This window comes from Salarias fasciatus, chromosome 6 (genome assembly GCF_902148845.1).
Source record: "Salarias fasciatus chromosome 6, fSalaFa1.1, whole genome shotgun sequence".
Taxonomy (NCBI): Eukaryota; Metazoa; Chordata; class Actinopteri; order Blenniiformes; family Blenniidae; genus Salarias; species Salarias fasciatus.
In genome coordinates, this window is record NC_043750.1 from 28336239 (window position 1) to 28356771 (window position 20533).

At 41.9% G+C, this 20533-nt stretch overlaps 2 protein-coding genes across 2 annotated transcripts; both read left to right on the plus strand.

The window, feature by feature from the left end:
- Window positions 1-1704: 1704 nt before the first annotated feature.
- On the plus strand, window positions 1705-8103 carry stra6l (STRA6-like). The gene is made up of 18 exons (XM_030093374.1): window positions 1705-1715; window positions 1966-2070; window positions 2384-2485; window positions 2676-2806; window positions 2940-3060; window positions 3150-3195; window positions 3382-3507; window positions 3577-3650; window positions 3881-3989; window positions 4154-4307; window positions 4448-4523; window positions 4794-4875; window positions 5298-5346; window positions 5490-5607; window positions 5681-5800; window positions 6704-6867; window positions 7628-7771; window positions 7880-8103. Exons 1-18 carry the CDS (start codon window positions 1705-1707, stop codon window positions 8101-8103), a joined length of 1956 nt encoding a protein of 651 aa, XP_029949234.1.
- A 1699-nt stretch (window positions 8104-9802) lies between these two features.
- On the plus strand, window positions 9803-20497 carry tdrd7a (tudor domain containing 7 a). Its single transcript, XM_030093375.1, is given in 27 exon segments — window positions 9803-10006; window positions 10150-10294; window positions 11551-11591; window positions 12249-12419; window positions 12663-13334; window positions 13972-14153; window positions 14469-14481; window positions 14483-14665; window positions 14855-14966; window positions 15192-15403; window positions 15598-15732; window positions 16216-16286; window positions 16366-16513; window positions 16596-16706; window positions 17103-17274; window positions 17408-17484; window positions 17526-17546; window positions 19546-19611; window positions 19613-19667; window positions 19670-19739; window positions 19990-20056; window positions 20058-20108; window positions 20110-20152; window positions 20282-20313; window positions 20315-20381; window positions 20384-20457; window positions 20459-20497. Coding segments are annotated over 27 exon segments (3234 nt in total).
- Window positions 20498-20533: the final 36 nt, after the last annotated feature.

A 20533-nucleotide genomic window follows, 5' to 3' on the forward strand; every position in this document is an offset into this window, starting at 1 on the left:
TTACAAATGCATATGGACAGGATGATACGTTCATGGTGAGATTAATTACATTTGGAAAAAATATTTTATGAATAATTTAAGCCTAAAAATCCACATGGATAAGCTTCGTTCAATATTAAACTGAAGTTCTCTTCTAAGTTTGAATATTGAATTTCCTGTTGAAAACTTCAGTGTGGGTGTGGCTGTCCTGCATTGGGTGGAGCCACACACGTTTTTTTTTTCCTTTCTCGCTATTACCTCTGTTATTTCATTTGTGCTTTTTGTGCCGTGACTTTAACTGTAAACAGTTTAACTGAATCAAGAGGATCCTGTGGAGCTTGTTCGTTTCACGTGTGGATTACAAGAGGAATCTGAGCGTCAAGCTGTTGAGCTTCATTAATCAGTACCTAATACTTTGAAGTAAGTGTTTAACTTAAATTTAACTGAAAGTTACTCTTTACCAAAAAGTAATGTAAATTTCAAACTTTTACAAAATGGCGTATGGGAGTTCCAACTTTTCTGGATGAGCTCCCATCGCAAAATGTACTCACAAAAAAAACAAAAAAACAAAAAAACTGGAAAACAGATTTCTTCAGGGCCTTTATAGAACAGGTAATCCAGGAATTAGTCGTGGTTACAGTGAACCTACAACTAATTACAAGTCAAGAAACTGAGTAACTGTGAAAAAAAAACAAACAAACAGAGGAGAACTTAATCTTAATGTCACCTCCTTAATGTAAACCTCCTGAGAGCTGCTGGAAGGATCTGTCAATCATTCCAGAGCAGACCTGTCAAGCAAATAACCACGCCCCCTTATTATGAAACTTTAGCTCTATAAAAAATTAACTATTACCTCATTTTCAGATGGACCACCTGATCTCTCTTCTGGACCATGCAATGCAAAGAATAAAACAACAATTCTGAGCTGCAGAAACTCAACCGATCCAATTCTATTGATGTTTCAATTTGAGTTAGAATCTATGGAGTCACAGCCTTTTTGGAGCCAGCCCCTGCCGGACACTGATATGTTTTTGACACTTCCGTAGGCTTCAGTTTTAGGAGCCAGTTTGCCACATCTTATATCCTGTCAGTGACTGGAACACAATGTGGCACCGGACCCTCATGAGCTGCAGCTCAACAGCATTGAACTGCAGAAAAGTGTGGGTTCCTAAAAAAAAAAGAGAGAGGGGGAGAAAAAGTTAATAATAAAAGAGAGACAGACCATCCTAACTCTTTAATTGTTTATTTGTTCTATGTATTCATCAAAGTTTTTATGTTTTTTAAGTACCGGTAAATAATCTGACTTGCTTTAGCAGCAGGTGAATTTGTCAGAAAACTAAAGATAAAGGAAAGTGGATTTCCCCCTTCGCATTTCCCCTTCACATTCCTTTCTGTCGTGACAGCAGAAGGTGAACGATCGGCAGGTCATCTCGGTGTGTGAGCTCACTGTTTACACTCACACTGAGTAACACAGCAGTCGATACAGCTAGTGCATGTCCACGGATGTGTTTGAAGCAGAGAGGAGACTGAGTTAATGAAGCTTCAGACACAGAGAGGGAAAAGCAAATTTACAGCTTGAAATCCTGAGGTCAAAGGTCAGATCGGTGAGTCACATGGTGGATAACAGGAAACGGGGAAGAGATATCGACACACACCACTTCTGTCTTTTGAGACGCGTGGAATCAAAGCTTTCTGGACTCTGATCTGATTCTAACCAGACAAAACATGGACCATAAGTGAGTACAAACTTTGGATGCTAAGACACTTGTTTTATTTTGCTATTGAGTGTTGTTTTGCTGCGGTAAATTTCATTTGGATTCAGTCTGACAATTGCAGCAGTTATGAATGAAAACCAAGTGATTTCATTTCCTGAAGCATTGTGAAAACAGTTTCATTTCTTTGTATGTCCACTTCTGTTCCAGAGGAAGCCGTCATGATAACCTCACTTAGGTTGTCATGTTTAACTGATGATGTTCATATTTTCAGTTTCTCCAGCATGTCCAGAACCCGAGAGTGTCAAAGTGGGATTTCAATGGACCTCTTCCTCCATATCTCACTCATACCAGCAGTAAGGAATGCTTCCTTCAACATGTCATCATGTTACCATCACACAAATAACAAAAGACACAGTTGTGTCTATGAGCATTCACTGTGAAATATTCACTCTGTTCAGTTTAATCATATTGTTACTCCTCAAAGCTACAAACTACCACTGACCTAGTAAATGGTGAACAATCAGTGCTTCTTTGTTCGGCAGAGAAAAACAAAAAAAAATGGTTACATGCTCTTTTTTTTGTAGTGACAACCGCAAATGTCTCAATAATGCAGCAATCAAACATGCACAGTCCATCCAAATCCCACGTTCATGCAGTTGCAGTAACATGGTTCATATTGTGTTGTCCAGGCGGTTGATTACAGTGGTGCTGTCGTACCTCCAGAAAAGAGCACAGAGACATGCCATCGACCATCGGCTGCCCTTCCTGAAAGGACGTTTTGGTATTGTGGTGTGAGTCAACCGGAATGCGAAAACAAGCAGAAAGGGCAAAAGTTCCCGATCAAATCATTTCCATCATCATGACAGTCTCTCTTCTTCATACCATTTTTACTCGTTTCACTGCCTCCTTGTGACACCTGTTAGGCCATTCCTTTGCTGGTGTGGTTTATATGTGTAATCGTTTACTGTCATTGACTTCCAGGCCTTTGGATATGATCGGCAGTCTCAGTAATCGCTGGTCCTACGGCTTTGCATTCGGCGCCGTGTCCAGCAACGTCTTTCTTCTCTTCTCTGAAAGTTACATTCCCTTCAGCGTCCCGGCCTGGGCCAGAGGTACAGCTGCATGCATTGACAACAAACAATACGTTCACAGATGAAATTTGTTCAATATTGTTTAACTGATTTTATGTTTGCAATGAATGAAATCGATAACCTCAACCAAATGTTTCCTGATGACCATTCGCAGCCATCGTGTACTTCATCGGAGCTCTGGAAGTGGGCCTGGTGTATTTCCCTTTCTTCGCCTGTCTGACCACGCCGTTTAAGCTGGTCGGAGCGCTGCTGGGATTAGTCTACTCTCTGTGCTGGTACCAGTGTTTATCTTTTTGTACCATCACAGGATGCAGAATTGTTAATGTGCATCGTCACGTTTTAAACTCCTGTTGTGTGTGTGTAGGATCATCATTATAGTCTGGGACACGTTCACCTGTCCTGATGGTAAGGTAGGTGAGTACTTAATCCTTCACAGGGAAAATGAGCATACACTTTATTATGCCGATCAGCTCATATCGCTCACACAAGACAGGAAAAAAAATTGCCAGATTCCAGTGTGATTTTCAGTGTCTGCCACTTGTCTTTTATCTCTAAAGGGAAATGAATGAATGGCTCTCTGTTTTTTGGTTTTGAAGATGCTTGGTAAAAACCAGAAGGTGATTGTCCAGATGCCCACCATCCTCTCCCTCATCTTCCTCATGGGACGATTCATTTACATGCTGGTTAAAGCCGTCCGGATACGTCTGCAGCTGCAGCCCGAGGTCAGAAAACAGCGACTCGCAGGTGGGATTAACTTTTCATGAGTGTGACTGTTCCGACTTCGCCTCCAGGAGCCTGAGGAGCTGATTGAGCAACACCAGATGGCGCATGTGAAGAGACTGCTGAGAAAAACTCCTGAATGCTGGTAATACACACACTCCATTAACATCCCTCCACAAAAGAACATGCAATAAATCAACACAACTGAAACATGCAGTGGTGTGGCCATAATAATGCACAATGTAGTTTAAGTACACTTTGAGACAATATATGAAAGCAAATATAGAGAGATAATACAGATGTAAAGGTTTTTTCACTGTAACAGAACCCATTCATTGTTTTATAATACATTTTGGCCTGTTATCTTTGTTGCAGCGCACAGCTCAGCTGGTTCCAGCGAAGAGTGTACGAGTGGGACCCCTGCTTCAAGTTCCCCAACAGGATCATTGGCACTGCTATTATTTCTCTTATAGGCCTTTACACGGTACACAGTGACACTTTTTACATTTGAATCGTGTAAATCTAAGCGTTGCATCTTCAGTTTCCTGTTTTTAACCCATTTCGCTTTGCCCGATTGATTATTGAGGCATCCACAACTTTACAGCTACTAATGAATAACTACTATTTACCTGCCTGCTGTTTCCCCAGATGACGCTCGCCGATTACATCCTTAGCGATGTTACTTTTGACCAAGTTGAGAAGTGGAAGATCACACTGGAGTATCTGGCGACCTCCTGTAACCAGACCGAGGCTCTGGGAGCCATGATACCAGGGCTGGAGGAGTTCCTCGTCGTGGCCAGAAGTGAGTTTAACCTTTATTTTTTTTTAATCACACAAGATCAAAGTAAAAGTAAAGTTTGGGTGTACCAGGAATGTAATTATCAAAAATAAGTGAAGAAATTCAAAACTAAAGTGTTTTCTTGCTTTTTCTTGTTGTAAAAGAGTCTTGGATTGCCACGACCTTCTTTGCCAGTCTCAACTCAGTTGCTTACACCTTCCATATCCTGGTGTGTTACAGGTAAGAGGTTACAAACTGATTGATTTCAACAAATGTCAAAGTTCAAACAACTGAAAAGCTTCTTGTTCCTTGAAAAAGTTCCTTATTCCTTGTTGAAAACGTTTCTTGTTTCCTTTTTTTGTGTGTAGCTCTGACTTGAACTTGAAGTGTTCTAATTCTCTTGGCCTGTATTACATTTTAAAGTTTTGTCTGAGAAAGAAAAATCCTAAAGGACTAAAAATTATATTGATTTTAAGTATAATGAACCATTTGATATATTGCCAACTTTAGGAAACATTTGAAAAGGCTGTGGAAAGGACAGAAGGGCTTTCTCCCAGAAAAGTTTCACAATCCTCAGTCTTCTGTCAGCGTAGTAAGTAACACACACAAACACACACTCACACACACACAGGTGTCAAATGATTCCAAGGCAATGTGGCTTGAAAGACTCATCATCGTTTAGCTCTGACTCCAAATCCTGTGCCACAGTACGAGAAAACATGGGACACAGATTGTAAACCATATGGTCGCCTCACAACAACAGATTTCCACAGACACTGCTCGTCAGTCTCTGTTAACAGTTTAGAATTAATTCGGTCATTTTGTGCTGTTTTTTGGACCGCTGGAGGGAGGACCACTGCCAGGATCTCACTACAGCACAGTGAAAGCATGAGGCTCAAGAAAATCCTAACATACTGGAAGTTAACTGGATCCGTTTGAAGACTTTTGAACAGTTTTTTGTGTGCTTGTGTTTGCGTGGCATGAGCAAACTACTCTTCTCATTGAATTTTGCAGGCTTCCATTGCAAGATACTCTGGATGGCAAATCGCTTTTACACTGTGGGGTAAACATTCAACTTATTCACCCGATCATACTTATAGTGAAGGTTTAATCTAAGTTACAGTTACAGTTCAAGAGCTGTTGTTTCTTCACTTCTCCACATTGTGTTTACAGTCAAGACTTCTCCTCTGTTTTTGCTTTTTTCAGGCTACCTGATCGTCCATTTCGTCCACTTCCTGTTCGCACTGCTGCTCGCCTACGCTCTGGTTCTTCCCATAGTTAACGGAAGAGCTCTGCAGATGCTCTCAAACCTGGGGACTATTCTGTAAGAATACTTTCTCCGTACCTGTGTTTACATGTGATTGAAGTGGTTCAATGATAAACTGCTTTCCTCTCAGTCTGACCATCGGCATAGTCATCGGCTTGCTGATTCTCCAGGTGGTCCTGGTCCAGGTCTTCTTCCTTCAGGACAAGATGTCTCCCACAGATAAACAGAAACCTCTCGCTCTCAACAACAGGTTGGTGTGTAAACATTCACAACGAAAATGGGAAGTGGTCATTTACACAGGTGAACAGGTCATAGCGTGAAATCTTGAGCTGTAGATTCGTGAATTTTAAGATCATAAGCACACAGCCCTCAGCCGAGGCTCACCCAGAAAACCTTTCTGCTGTTACCTGGGTCCCTCAAATCAAGGTGAAGATGTAATTGATCATGATCATGAAACACAAGCTGCTCACACACCTGACATCTGGCATTCAAACACGTCATGTCAGTGTCATCTGTTCATAAATCTGTGTAGTGTACAATATAAATGTTAGGATTTTTTTCAAGTTCGATTTATTTCTTTACGTTATTTTAGTTTTCCATTTACTTTAGCTGTGTGACCAGACCTCGCTAAGTAATGATTTAAACTGCCTGTTGTGCTCTGTTCATTAAACTACCGGAATCCTGAGGATTCTAACTACGCAGAACTTTTTAGTGCTTTGTTTCTCAGTGACCACGAAGCAGGTGTGTGTCCTGATTGTTTTCATACAGTATGATAACAAGTTGTAAAGACCCATATTCAGCTACATTTCTTATCTGTTTTCTACATCAAAGATCAGTAGAGCAAAGGTGCAGGTTTACGTATGTAGCACCATTCAGACTCAAGGTACTTGAGGTCAAGTACTTTGTGAAGCCTACAGTAATTCAATATAAAATATAAAGAACGCACTTCAATTTAAAAAAACTAAATTTTATAAGAGGTGGGAAATGAATAAAAATCAGAATTAAAACAGTAAAAGCTTCATTTGAATAAATGGAACTTAAAAAATCTTAAAATCTATTATTAATTTGAAAGCCTAAACAAATTAGAATGTTTTAATGAATGATTCAAGGAAAAAGTAATTGAAACAATATTTCTATCCCTTTTTTTCCGCAGGAAGGCTTTCGACTGCTTCAACTATTTCTTTTTTTTCTACAACGTGGTGATGGGGATCAGCACCTGCATACTGAGGCTGCTGTCGAGCGTTGTGGTGGGAACATGGTTGGTGTCCCGCATCGATCGGACCATCATGCAGAGGGGATATGAAAGCATGGATGCAGGTGAGCTGAAATCCTGGCCAACATGTACCAATGTCTTCATTAATATTTGATCTCCAATGACAATTACGTATCTTAGTTTAATCATTGATTGAAGGTAATAGAGTTCATTAGGATTACAGTTGTGTAACGTATTTACATTTTCTTAGGCTTCTTGCATTCATATTTCCAGAAGATGGCAGCATTTCACACACAAATGCAAAGGTTACAACCATCTCCAGGCTTTTCTTTTGAAAATGTTTTTCCTTTTTTTTCTCCAGATTTGTGGAAAACTGAGTGTGAAGTAATTCTAAAGCACGATACAGCCTAGACAGGTCATCAGTCCATCACAGACTAAACACAAAGAGGCAGACAGTATTTAGTGTTTTGGATGCCTGTTTTCACTCGGCAGCTTCTTCCCAGAGACATTATCTTTTATTACATAAATTATCATACAAATGCACTAAAGGCTGCTTCCTTCTTGAAGTTTTGCTTGCACAGGCTCAATCCAAACCAAAAAAAAAATTAAAAGCCTTCACAAGCAAATCAGCAAATGAGCTGTGCAGCAAAGTGTTACTGTTACAACAGATGACGATTAAATAAACTACCTGATGCTTCAGATGAATTGCATATAACCAGCATAAGAACAACTATGCTTAATATTGCCTCTGGATCCCAATGACTTTTAACAATAACGTTCAATAATGTGAACTCGAAGGGTGCTTGAAACCTGAACTTCAGCTTCACATCAAACAAAAGCGCATTTGTTTCCTGCATGTTCCAGGCTACAGCACGTGGATTGGAATGATCTTTGCTGACCACTACCACAGCAACCCAACCATGGTGTGTTTTTGTCAGATGTTGGTCTCAAACACACAGGAAAAACAAAGTGCATCTGCGTATTCGACATTCAGCAATACTCCGTCAGGTCAGTGGCTTTGAACATCCGTCATGAAAAGTTACCCATGACTTCACCCTTCACCTGTATTCTCACTAATATCTGTCCACTTTTTCATATTTTTTAATTTGGCTCTAGAACCTGCTGTAAATAGCCGGGCCAGGATACGCTGGGCTTTGTATTACACATTACTGAGGAACCCTCGATTGATCCTGTTCAGAAAACACCACCTGTCTTCATCAACACCAGACTCTACGTCCCCACCATCGGACACGGCGGTGCGGGCCTGGGTCATGGCTTCTCAAGCACAGAACACACAACGGACACTCCCAGAAAGCACAGTCACACCTGCAGAAGACTGATTTAAAGGGAAGACATGTTTTCCCTTCAACAGGACTGTAATCTCATAATTTAAGAGAGACTCTCTTTGAGGGAGACATTCAAAGCTGTGATGTTTGTGGTTGCGTCTATCAACAACGAATGGGATGAGTCGCTGCTGCTTTGAATATTTTTTTTCCACTGTATCATTTTTGAGGAATTAATGACATCTATTTGTTTTGATGTGATGTTGAAAAATGTGATCACCTCTAAGGCAATCAAGTCAGAGATTCAAGAATTTAGAAAAAAAAAATCACAGGATTTCTCTGTGAGGAAATTCCAAGCAATAGTGGCACAGACTGAATAAAAACTTGAGTTTGAACCGTTTTGCAAATCTAAAAATAAAATACTTTATACTATGCGTCTTCTTTTACAAAATAAAATCAAAATAAAATCCACTGCATTTGATTTTTTTTAAAGTGTCATATCTTTTATACACAAAAAATGCACATTTGGTTGGATTTTCAGTTTTTTGTGTTGCACAAAGTTCTTGTATTTTGTAAACTAGAGGTAATTTTTTGTTTTATAAAAGTCAAACATTGCAATCTGTGTTCTAAACTAAATCTTAGGTGCATTTAATGCATGTTTACGAGAAAAGACTGGCTGCATTCAGGGAACAGGTGTGATCGTTTAAATTCCGGACTGCACGTGACTGCAGCACTTCTGCGTTCAGCGACACTTCAGCGTCCACGGTCAGTATTCAGCATATTATAAATGTTTGAATCTAACTAAAGATAAATAAGCTAGACGCGTGATTAAATACGACACCAAAGGGCTGATTCCCCGTTTGATAAATACACACTTCAAAAACCGAAAATTACATTATTATTCAGGCATTTTTTAGGAAGAATGGGCGTTCCATAGGCCTGGACTGAAAGGGGCTAGTTGGTTAGCAGCACATGGTTTGACTAACACGTTTTCGATATAAACTCTCGTATCAGGTGAGGGATTTGAGCTGGATTCGTTGTAATTCTGCTTGCTGGTAAACTGAGACACAAGTGTCGGCCAATATTGGAAACTGCTCGTCAATTCTGGTAAGAAATCGCCGCGTGTCCTTGCTAACCATTAGCTATTAGCAGCTAGCCAACACGTTGCGAATCGTTCATCAGCCTGGTGGTTGGCGGCAAGTTCGGCGCCAGGTTCTCTAAATATATTGACATTTGCCAGCGAAAACACTATTATAAGACAAATTACCTATTATAACTATCCAATACTTGACGCCTATTCCTTATGTTTCTAATTTGCAAACGTGCTTTCACTACCTAGTCCTTTGGATCTGTATATCTAGCTTTATAAACGCTAAATGTAGATTATGAAAACTGATTCAACAAGTGGGCTAGTTTCACTCATCACCCGCACATTAGCTCTAATTTATCTTGACACTGTAATTTTGAAATGTCTCGGATTTTTAGTTGTTGCATTTGATCTAATGTGTTTAAACTGATCCCCGTTCTACCAACAATTTATTGGTGTTTTAAAACTGACTTGAGGGTCGCAGAGACATGCCAGTTGCCCTTGTCTCATTTAAAGATGGCGTAAAATGGGACATTTCTCCTGGAAATGTGTTTGCATTAAAGTTAACAAATTACGGAAAGTAAGGTTTATGGCCAAGCTTGTAATTCTGTTGGACACTAATGGTTTGATTTTACTTCCGTTTCTGTGGCAGTCCCTTGTCTTACAAAGATGGCGGATTACGAATTTGTCAAGAAGATGGTGCGATCTGTTGTTCAGTCCAAGAAGGAAGGTGTGTCGATGAACACCTTCCATTCCGAGTACCGATCTCTGTGTGGTGATTCCATTCCCCTGGCCAAGTTTGGCTACTCCAGGCTGGAGGATTTCCTCAGGAGCATGCCCTCTGTGGTGCGCATTGACTACCGCAATGGCGAGGTGAGTCCTGGTTAAACTGGTGACAGTGTTTCAGGTCGTCGTCTCAACTTGTGGCCTTCTCATTTCTCCTGAGACATTATTCAGTATCATTGTTTTTACATCCTGCTGCATTATTGTAACACTTAAATGTGTCTGTTCTGTAGTTGAAATGTTTTGCTGTAGCTTCTAAAGACACCTTCCACATCGCTGAGCTGGTTGCCAAGCAGAAAAGCTCCAAAAAATCTGGTCACTCCCAAGTTGTCAACTGCAAGATGAGATTCAAACCCTTCAACCCCTACATGGTCAACGGTAGGTGATGTTTGTTAGTTGGAAAAGCTGTCCCTTAACCGCTCCACCTTCGTAATGGTGGTTTATATAAAGAGTGACTGGAAAGAGTTTTGTCTTAGATATGCAGTATGGAGAGAAAGTCACTTGTACCTGTGATTTTTTTTTTTTTTTTTTTTTCCACAACTCCACTTACTTCAACAACAATTTGTGCTTTTAGTGAGGCAAACGCCCTCTCTTCGCCAACCATGGCCTCAGGGGACTTTTAACAGCTCTAAACACCGTGTACAAACTGGCTTAAGAGGCTGCAGCGCCCCTGGAGATTACAGGTAAGCAGTATGAACATTGCAGTTTAATTAGACACACCTTCAAAAGATATTTGATGGAAGGATTTAATGAATTTCTTCACCTGACTTTTTTTTTTTTTTTTTTTGAATGGGAGTTTGAAGATTTTTATGGGAAAGCCTTTTTCTCCCCCCCTCTTTCTCTTGGTCTCCAATAAAACAGGCAGTTTGACCAGAAGCTTAAGGCAGTCACTCCACTTCATCACCGAGAACCAGCATCACAACTTTTTCGCAAAGAGATGACTATACCTGACAGGTAAATGAGGCAGCTCAGTGTTACTGTATTCAATTTCCGTCATTTTCATTCATGTCGAATTTTACTGAAAGCTCAACAATTTATTGGGTTGTGTGGTTAATATATAACTGTGGTACTTTTGAGGGTTGTATGTTTTGAAAGACGACTTATTGTTGCTGTCAGCTTATTGTGCTTAAGGACTTTCTCCATTTGCTAACAGGATAGAGGAGAAGTTGGAAAACACGAAGTCTGGAGGTTTGTGGCGTCGTCTTAGTTGTTGTAATATAGATACAGAACACTTAAAAACTTGAGTTTTTGGTGAGCAATGCATTCATCCAAAAAAAATCTGAGTCAAGCTGTCTTAGCTGCATGGATTGGAATGCTTTCAAAATACTTGCAAGGACACTTATATCATGGAGACTGTCTGCTGGCATTACTTCCTGTTGTCTCTGACAACCCATTTCCATATTTTTGAATAAGAAATCATGGCTCACCAAATCACTCCAAAACATCAGCTTTACCCAAAGAAACATAATCCAACACACAGATATTGTCAGTATAATGTAGAAGTCTTATTACCGGGGAGAGAAAAACCACCTTTGAACCAGTATGTTTAAAATTCTACCGAATTATTACGCTGATCGGTTGTTTTCTGGCTAACGCCCTTTTCTTTTCTGCATTTTTTTTTTCTTTTCTCCCAGAGGTGCCTCCACGCCAATTCTCCACACCCAACAAGTCACCGGTACAGAACATTCCTCTCTAAAACATGAATACATTCACAGTATGCATTCTGATGTTTAGGTCAAGTGCATTTAGCTGTCTCAAATTGTTTGGATTCACACAGATTAACTCTATTATGGGGAAATTGAATTTTTTCTTAACTAACCATACATTACTAACAGCTAAGAGTTAATGATGACAGTGCAGCTTTTGTAGGATTCAAGTACCTTGGTAGTGCTCAGTCGTTGAGATGGGGGGGGTTGTCTTAAGATGCCCAGTGAGAATTATATTCAGTTTTAGTGTTTTATAAAAAAAAAAAAAATCAAGTTTTGAAATGTCTGTAGCCACCACCAGGGGATTGAATGGTGTTTTGTTTTGTCCTCACATCTTTTTCTGATCGTGCCATGTGCTGCAGTGAGGCAACGGTTGGGTTTTGGTTGCAGACCGTGGGAACGGCCATCAGAAAACCATTTTACTTTATGAGCACAGATTTCATTTTAATTTCAGATACAAGAAGTTGTTGATATCCACTTTTAGTTCCAGTAAATAATTTCCTACAGCTTCATGATTTTAAGAACTACAGCAGGCTCGGAGGCGTGAGCACGCTACAGAGTTTCAGTGTAAATACACCCTTGTAGTGATGGATCAAGGATTGATAATGTCGACTCTCTCCCTCCAGGCGAAGCAGTATGATGAGGCCTTGGTGAAGAGCAGAGTAACTCAGCTTCTCAAGAAATACTCCAGTGGGGTGTGGATGTCAAAAGTGGCAGACCTGTACAGTGAAATGTTCAATCAGAAACTCCAGCCTCAGGCGCTCACAGACATGGAGCAGTGGACAAACATCTGCACGGTGAGTTGGTGGCTTTGAGTTAAACAAAATCCTGTTTTTGATATATGCTACAAAGCAGACAAATGAAGTGGACTGAAAAAGACGTGATGGAAATAAACATGAAGTTATTGGTGTGACATTTAACTTGTGATCATTTTGATGTTGTTTCATTTGTGATCGTTTTGATATTGTTTAACGGCCATTAAGGTGGGGGGAAAAAGCTCATTCAAATCTTCTGATGTGTCCTATGTCCGGCCTCCACAGATCGATTCAAATTCCAATCGAAATGACCGGCTGCTTTACCCTCCGCTGCCTCCCAAGCCCTCCGGTCCCCATTCCTATCGCACCACCAACACCTCGTCAGTGTCGCCTGTCAGTTTTGGGACCGTCACTCCTCCTTCATCCCCCTCCTCTCTCGAGGAGAGGCCACCTGGCTTTGATGCGACCACTCCGAAAAAGTCCTTCTTGGCCAAGCCCACTTTCATATATCCTCCACAGCCTGCAGTTGATGCCAATTCCAACACGGTCTCATCCTCGGTCACATCACAAATCCCTGCTCCCAGAGTGCCACCGCGTGTCCAGCCGGGACATGACAGCAACAACAACCTGCCTGGAAGTGCCGTCAGCCACAAGAGAAAAGCCTGGCAATTATCTCCAACTTGGACCACAGTTGGCGACACTTCACAGGGGTCAAAGGTTGGATTGTCTCCACCGACCAGTTCTTTCCCTGCTCCACCCCTGGCCGTGCCTCCAGAGGTGCGTCGGAGGATCGAGGACCTCCTCTCCAAGTACAGCATGGGTCTCTGGGCCCACGCTTTGCCGAAGCTGTTTATGGACACGTACAAGATGCCGTTCCCCGACTATATCATGGACAACTTGTCCCTGTTGCTTCATTTCTGCTGTGTGGAGTACACTTCACCACACGACAAGAAGAAGGTACATGGAAACACGCTGCTGTGGAAATGGGGAAAACAACTGTTAATAGGAGACTTTGCACTGAGATTTACATACAATAACAATGAAGTAGAAAACTTGAATTTCGAAGTCTTGAGCTGGAGAAGAGATGAGCCAGTTGGCTTCTAGAGTCCTGGTCACTTCAAGTCATTAAAACATGCAAAATCTTAACGAGTGAAAGAAACCCAGAGATTAGATCCTCAAAATTTGATGAGACTAATGATTGGAGGCCTTGACGCAATCCAGAGTAATTTCATCAATTTAATTAAACCCATTTATCTGTACAGTTGACGGTTTTAATAAATGGCAAACAATTTGATGGCAAGATCTTGCAAACCATTGTTGTTGGGCTTCAATATAAGAATATTATGTTGCGTCAACAGTTTAAATCAATGTAAAAAATGCTGATCATATTTTTTCTTTCAATGCTTACAAAAGTAGTTTTTGTCTCCCACGGTAAAAAGGAAGTAGTAACAAGAACAAACTAATTCTATTCTATATATAAGTCAATGTGACGACTGATGTTTGAAGGTGGTCTTGGTATTTTCTCTCTTTCCGTCTCCACAACTTCTTTGAGTCACCCAAGCTTTTGTTGACTTTTCTGACTTTTGGTTTTCAGGCCATCCTGTACAAGTTAAACCAAGAAGACAACCAGGACATCCAGCCAAACAGAAGCCACCTTCTTCCCTCTGGTCTCGAGGTCATTGCTCCCGTCGTTCCTCCGAAGCTGGTTCTGCCCTCAGAGCAGTTCCCGTCAGTGCTGGTGACCGAGGCCAAGAGCAGCAACGCCGTGACCATAAGGTTGGGCCAACGTTATGCAGACACCTCGGAAATATTTGGCTGTTGAGTCACACAAGCTAAATATAGTGTGCAGTTTTTCCAAAAACTCTGATGTAATTTGGATTCAGAATCTGTTTTCAGACCAAAATTGTAAGCCGTGGGAAAACACGAGCTTTATCTTGCAGGCCGCCGACACCACCTTTTTAAAAAGTGACTCATGTAATAAAAGTTGTTTGATCTCCTCGTGGAATTAAGTGATGTTTGAAGTGATGGTGCAACAAAAACAATATGGTTTGAGTCTTTTTTGAGTCCCTCTTTCTGTATTGTACTCATTAGGTACGTGGGTATAAAACTACTCCGACGCCCAGGAAGCCATGGAGGACAGGATGGCCGCCTTCTACAGCCAAACCTCCCCGTTGAACACGCTGACCAACCCCACCGTGGGTCAGCTGGTCGCGGTCCGAGGAGGCGAGGGAGCAAAAGAGCTGGCCAGAGCGCAGGTCCTGGAAATTATCAGCTCCAGCAAGGTCAAGGTAATTCACTCGGTTTTATTAGTTGTCAAGCTGCATTTGAAAGAAAAGGGCCACGTTATGTAACACTGTTCAAGCAACAATTGTTAAATGCATTTTGCTGTTTTTTGTGAATTGCACAGATTTAGCTTCACACAGCATTTCATCATATTAAGACATACATAAAGCTTTTTTTTTTTTTTTTTTGGTCAGGTGTACTACATGGACTATGGCTTCTCTTTGGAGACCAGCACGTCCAGTCTGCTGAAGCTGCACCAAGACTTTACGTCTCTGCCCTTTCAAGCCACCAACGTCAGACTGGCAGGTACAAAAAAAAGAGCTGGGATATCGTTCAGCGAACAAATTAAATAATAGATTCATTCATGTTCAGTGGTGCTTCCAACCAACTGGGGTTGTTTTTGGAGTATAGAGAAAACCAGAGTAACCAAAGAGGGGGAAAAAAAAGGGAAACATGCTCGGGGAGAAGGGGCGAACGCCCCCTAAATCAACAGATACAGCTTAACATGCTGTTTTTCTTTTTTCTTCCCAGGCCTGGAGGCTTTCAGCACTGATCTTTCGGTGCTGTCGTCCCTGGAAAAGATGGCTCTTGAAAAGATCCTGCTGATGGAAACGCTGCAGCATCCTGAACAGGACAAGATGCCTTTGGTGGTGCTCTATGATACGTCACAGGATGAAGACGTCAACATCAACTCCTGCTGTCTGGAAGCACTGCAGGACGACACCATGAACAACCCACTGCAGGTACGTTTGACAGGATAGTATGTATTTTGAAACGTAATTCTTCCCTGGTCAGTTTTTACTGAGGATCACCACTGAGTGGAGCTGTTGCATTTTAGTTTATGTGCATATTTCACTACAGCATTCCAGTTTGGTTCTGGCAGCTAGCCCTCAGACACTCGTGTGTGGTTTCAAAGTTGTGCGTTTTTTGTCTATAGGTGGGCGGCACCTATCCAGACGTGCGTGTCACTAATGTGTGTGAAGATGGCATCGTCTATTGCCAGCTGCCGTCTCGAGGGATGACAAGACTGAGCACCTTACTGGACTCAACCGAGGGTTTCTTCACCTCCCAGGTAAACTTGAGTCTGTTGTTAGAGAACACACGCCCACGGCGAGGCGTCTTTTCAGTACTACGGAACAGTCTGCCGGAGTACGTCGGGTCCACAGAGAATGTTCAGGTTCTTTAAAGCAAGAAAGCAGGCTCAAGACCCACCTTTTTTTTTTTTTTTTTTTTTTTTTTTTTTTTAAGTCTTGCCTTCAGCTACTTGTTTTTATCCTATCTAGAGTTTTCCTCATCTGATTCATCTGTACTCATGTTAATTTTGTCATTTGTTGTTCCATTTAATATTCATTATTTTTAGTTGGTGTGTGAGTGTAGGGAGAATGAGGGGGGTTTCGGTGGGGTGTGCATGGTCGGTCGGGCATAGGGGATTGTTTTTAATGTGTTAAGTCCTTTCAATTATATTTTCAACACAAGCACTTTATAAATAAACTTTGATATCATTGCTCTGTCAAAGTGCTCGCGTTAATGCATTTGCCCTGACTCTTCCATCCAGATGACGTCGGAGTACCTCGTGTCCAAACCCTTCACTTGCAAGTTTTGTTTGGCGCACTACAAGGGAAGTTGACCCGAGTGCAGGCGAGTATTTCCCTAAACAGTGTTTTAGCCTTTAAGTGACGTTAATCATAACGGTTCCCAATAACTTGCTTTATCCTCAGATCATCAACATGTACGGCAACAGAGTGGTCAAGATTTTCTGCCTTGACATTGGTGTTTCAGCGGCTGTTGAAATCACAGATCTCCGGGAGATCCCCTCCGTTTTCCTCAAACGAATGACTGTCATCCCTCCACAAGTCAGTGCATGGCTTGACTTGGTCTAAAATCACCTTCCTGTGTCAATTGTTCACAGCAGTAAATACATTGTTTTCTGTGCAGGCCGTTCAGTGTCGCCTGGCTGACCTGCCGGTTCCAGGCGGCGAGTGGACCCCGGAGGCCGTCAAGCGGGTGAAAGAGGCGGTTCAGACCTCCAAAGACTGTAAAATGAAGGTAAACTGTCACATTATGAATTTTTTTTTTCCCCCAAAAAAATTAGACATGGAATTGGTTTGCAGATCTTCTGATAGGTGTGTTGATTTCTACAAGCGGTGTGGCACTGACCAGAAGAAGCCAAGCATGAAGGATGACGGAGTGTTGTGGAATGTGCTGGAACAAGTTTAATCCTCAGTGGTTCCAGCACTGGAGTTTGGGGATTTAATGGCTCTGTGCTAATATCATTATGTCCTGGCAGGACGCTGTTTGGCCCTATGAGCGTCATATTTTTGCTCTGCGCTCAGGTTATCAACGTTGGCTCCCATTCTCAATGGGCTCGTTGCACCAACTGCGTGAAGTCGACGGGAATCTTGTTGCCGTCTCCCGTTATTCATATTTGTGTCTCCGCCTCAGGTCCTGAAACTAGACCAGCACAAAGGGGAGAAGCTGGTCTACATGTACCTGTTCATTGGCGTCAACAGTCAGGAGCTGCGCAACAGCGTCAACCATCAGCTGGCCAAATCCCAGTTGTGGAAAAACCTCATAATACAGAACAACAACAATACCATCAACAGCATGAACACAGGTAACGCTGCACTCACATCCATTTACAGCTGTTGTTACTACTCAGTATTTTGTCTGAAACGGTGAATATTACTTTGAAAAATGGAGTTTCTTCTTTTGTCAGTGCTGTGTCTAACTGTGCTTCTCAAATGTAGGCGCCTTTGACCGAGGGGACAACATGACTTCGAGCAGCTGCATCCAACCCCCTGAAGTCAAGATCTCCGCACAAAAAGCTCAACCAACAAAGCGAGGGTGCCGGCGCTGTCGATGCCTCCTCCACTGGAGCTCCCCCAGGTGTGTGGAGAGGAGGGGGCTTTCTTTCTGGGTTGCATTGAGAAATGTACAAAAGCTGAGGGGTATTTCGAAGAGTTTTATCATTCTGAAGCACCGTATTGGCCGAGTATAAGACGACTCCGATTATAACACGACCCCTATTTTTGAAAGGTCATTTTGTGAAAAAACAAAAAAAATGCTGAAGACAGTAAGGTCACTCATAAAACAACTTTTTATTATACAATTATTATAAACTCAAAACTCACAACTGAGATAACATTTCACGAGATATAAAATGAAAAAATATATTCTCATTCTCAAAATAAGAAACAATAAGCAACAAATAAGAAGCCTCAAGGGGTCAGAACTGCATAAATGATGTAAATAACTTTTCCAGTGTCTTCAGCTGAATCACGGCTCTGGTGGTGGGCATTCTGTCTTTCCGTTTTTCAGTGACGTATTCACTCACCCTTCTATCAGTCTCTCTGAAGCGTCGCTCTTGGGACCACGGAAAGCTTTTCTCATAGCGTTAGCATCTGTAGGTGTTTTTTTCTGTGCTCTACAATATCGGACGAGGCGCTCTGCTACACCATATCTCCTGGTGGCTTGGCAGTTGTTTGATGACTCTGCTGCGTTGATCACCATCAGTTTAAAGTTGGTATCATAACTTCGCCTCTGTTGTTTGCCTCAGTTGTCCAGCGTTCAGCCCCTTTGTTCCAGATGATCCGCCATTTTTCATCAGATCATTTGATCTCATTTCATCACTCCACTCGCTCTCTGGTCAGTGATACTTTGGCTCCATCTAGCGGCGCGGATGCGTATTGACCATCTACCGTAAGTCCGCGATTATAACGCGACCCCACTTTTGAGGATGCAATTTCTGGAAAAAACACCATCTTATATTCGGGCCAATATGGTAACTACGTCAGGATGGAAAATGTTTGTCTTTGAAGCTGAAAGTAATTTCTTTTCTCAATCATCAAAAAAAAAAAAAAAGTCCCTGTACAAATGGTTCCCGAACAAGTGCAGTGTGTCATTGCTGTCAAGAATCCAAACATTTCATGTGTGCATGTTCAGTCCTGCCGGAGTCCTGGAATACAGTGAGGGTGACAGGTTTTCATGTGGTGAGTCCGGGGACCCACAGATCGTTGATTTTAAGTGGGTTCTGGGAAATTTAATGGCACCCCAGTTGAAAAAAGAAACTGTTTTTTACTTCTAATACTCTATTTTTTTTTTTTTTTTTTTTTTTAATTGTAGTGTTATGCCACCATCATGGTTATAATTATCGGATATATTTATGTATGTATGTGAAATGAATCAACTATGTTGATGCTGTCTGAGCATAACAAAATAGCGACCGCCATTTTTCATCACCTCCACCGGGTAATGTTTTATTACAGCACATCCTCTTAATTTTTCGGCATCAACACGGATCAACTCATCGAAGAGTAGAGTGTATGATATATATTTTCCACTAACATGAGTGTAGTGCAGTTATTTGAAACAAATATGCATTTAATCGCACAACTTTCTATTGTGCTGATTTAAGCTGCAGCTCTGACAGTTTACTTTGAGCACCAGGTGCCATTTGTTTTATTTATGCTATTATCTGATGTCACTTTCTTGAAATGTCATCAGATTATCAAGATTAAGGTACACAACGTATGTATGTATCTTAACTTTGATAGAACAGAGATCCAAACGCAGCAGAACTGCGCTACTAAGAACGTTGTCTTTGTGGGAGATAAAGATGAACTCCACTGACCAGAATTTAGTGAAAGACTTGGAGAAATGGTTAATGCTTATCTGCTTCGAGATGTTTCCAATACAATGTTAATATGATCAGCTGAGAATGCACGAGAACTGGACATCTACCAGTCCCCGAGTCCCACGTGTGTCCCCAACTTGTTTGTTTACCATCTCCTCCTCCTCCTCGACCCTTGATTGGACTACCTGTAGCTACAGAAACGAAGTAGAAAAGTGATGGTTTCATTCCTGAACTGCTCTGTCTTCCTCTCAGCCTGGTCACAACATGGACGTGTTTGTGCCAGTGGCCTGCCACCCCGGTTACTTCGTGGTGCAGCGACTGGAGACCTTCGAAAGCTGACCATGTGACGGGAGACATGATGCTTTATTATGACCAAATGGAGAGGAGCAACGCCGCCATGACCTGAGGAAAGGAGAGGTCTATGCTGCCAAAATAGACAAAGGTCGGTGATCTTATAGAGCATCAAGCAATATCCTGGTCTGGAGAGAATATGTTCGAGAAGAGTTCCTTGGATACTTTTATTTACTTATTTTTGTTTTACATTCAACATTGTTTTTTAATGAATTTCACTGATTAGCACCTTGGGACCGCTTTGGCATTTTCAGATTTGGGCTGACTGCTCTGTGCTGTTGTAATGGCTGCCCAAAATCCTCGTAAAGACTGTTCTGATGACACATGATCTCTGTTGCCACCTAGTTGGCACCGCGTGCAGGTGAAAGGGATTCTGGCCAACGGTCTGGTTTCTGTTTATGAACTGGACCACGGGTAAACACGAGCTGGTCCGCAACACAGTCATCCAGCCTCTGATGGAGGACTTTCAGGCAGCTCCCCTTCCAGGCCATTGCTGCACAGCTGGCAGGTGAGTTTTTAAGATGCAAAATATTTCATCTGACTGTAGAAAAGGAATGGCATCAAGGGGTCTTTCTAAACTGGTTTCCTGAATGCTAAAGTCTTTTTTTTTTTTTGCCGTCCGCCTGTTGTCATCCAGGAGTGAAGCATGGCCAGTGGTCGGAGGAAAGCCTCCATGCTCTTCAGGAACAACGTGGAGAATCGAGCGCTGGTCGCTCAGGTGGAAAGCGTGCGGAGATGCCGAAGGTCAAAGGTGTCCCGTGGGAGCGCAGGCTGAAGGTCTACCTGGTCAACACCTCACTGGAAGACGAGGACCCTCTGGATTCACAGCATCATGGCTGACATCAAGCACTGAGTAAACCACATAAAGCTGTTCTCTGCAGTTTCTTCA

Excerpts from the sequence above, each read along its gene's own strand:
- stra6l (XM_030093374.1), top strand. Across the intron at positions 2,486-2,675 it reads GGACGTTTTGGTATTGTGGT|GCCTTTGGATATGATCGGCA; the intron begins GTGAGTCAACCG and ends ATTGACTTCCAG. Across the intron at positions 3,061-3,149 it reads TTAGTCTACTCTCTGTGCTG|GATCATCATTATAGTCTGGG; the intron begins GTACCAGTGTTT and ends GTGTGTGTGTAG.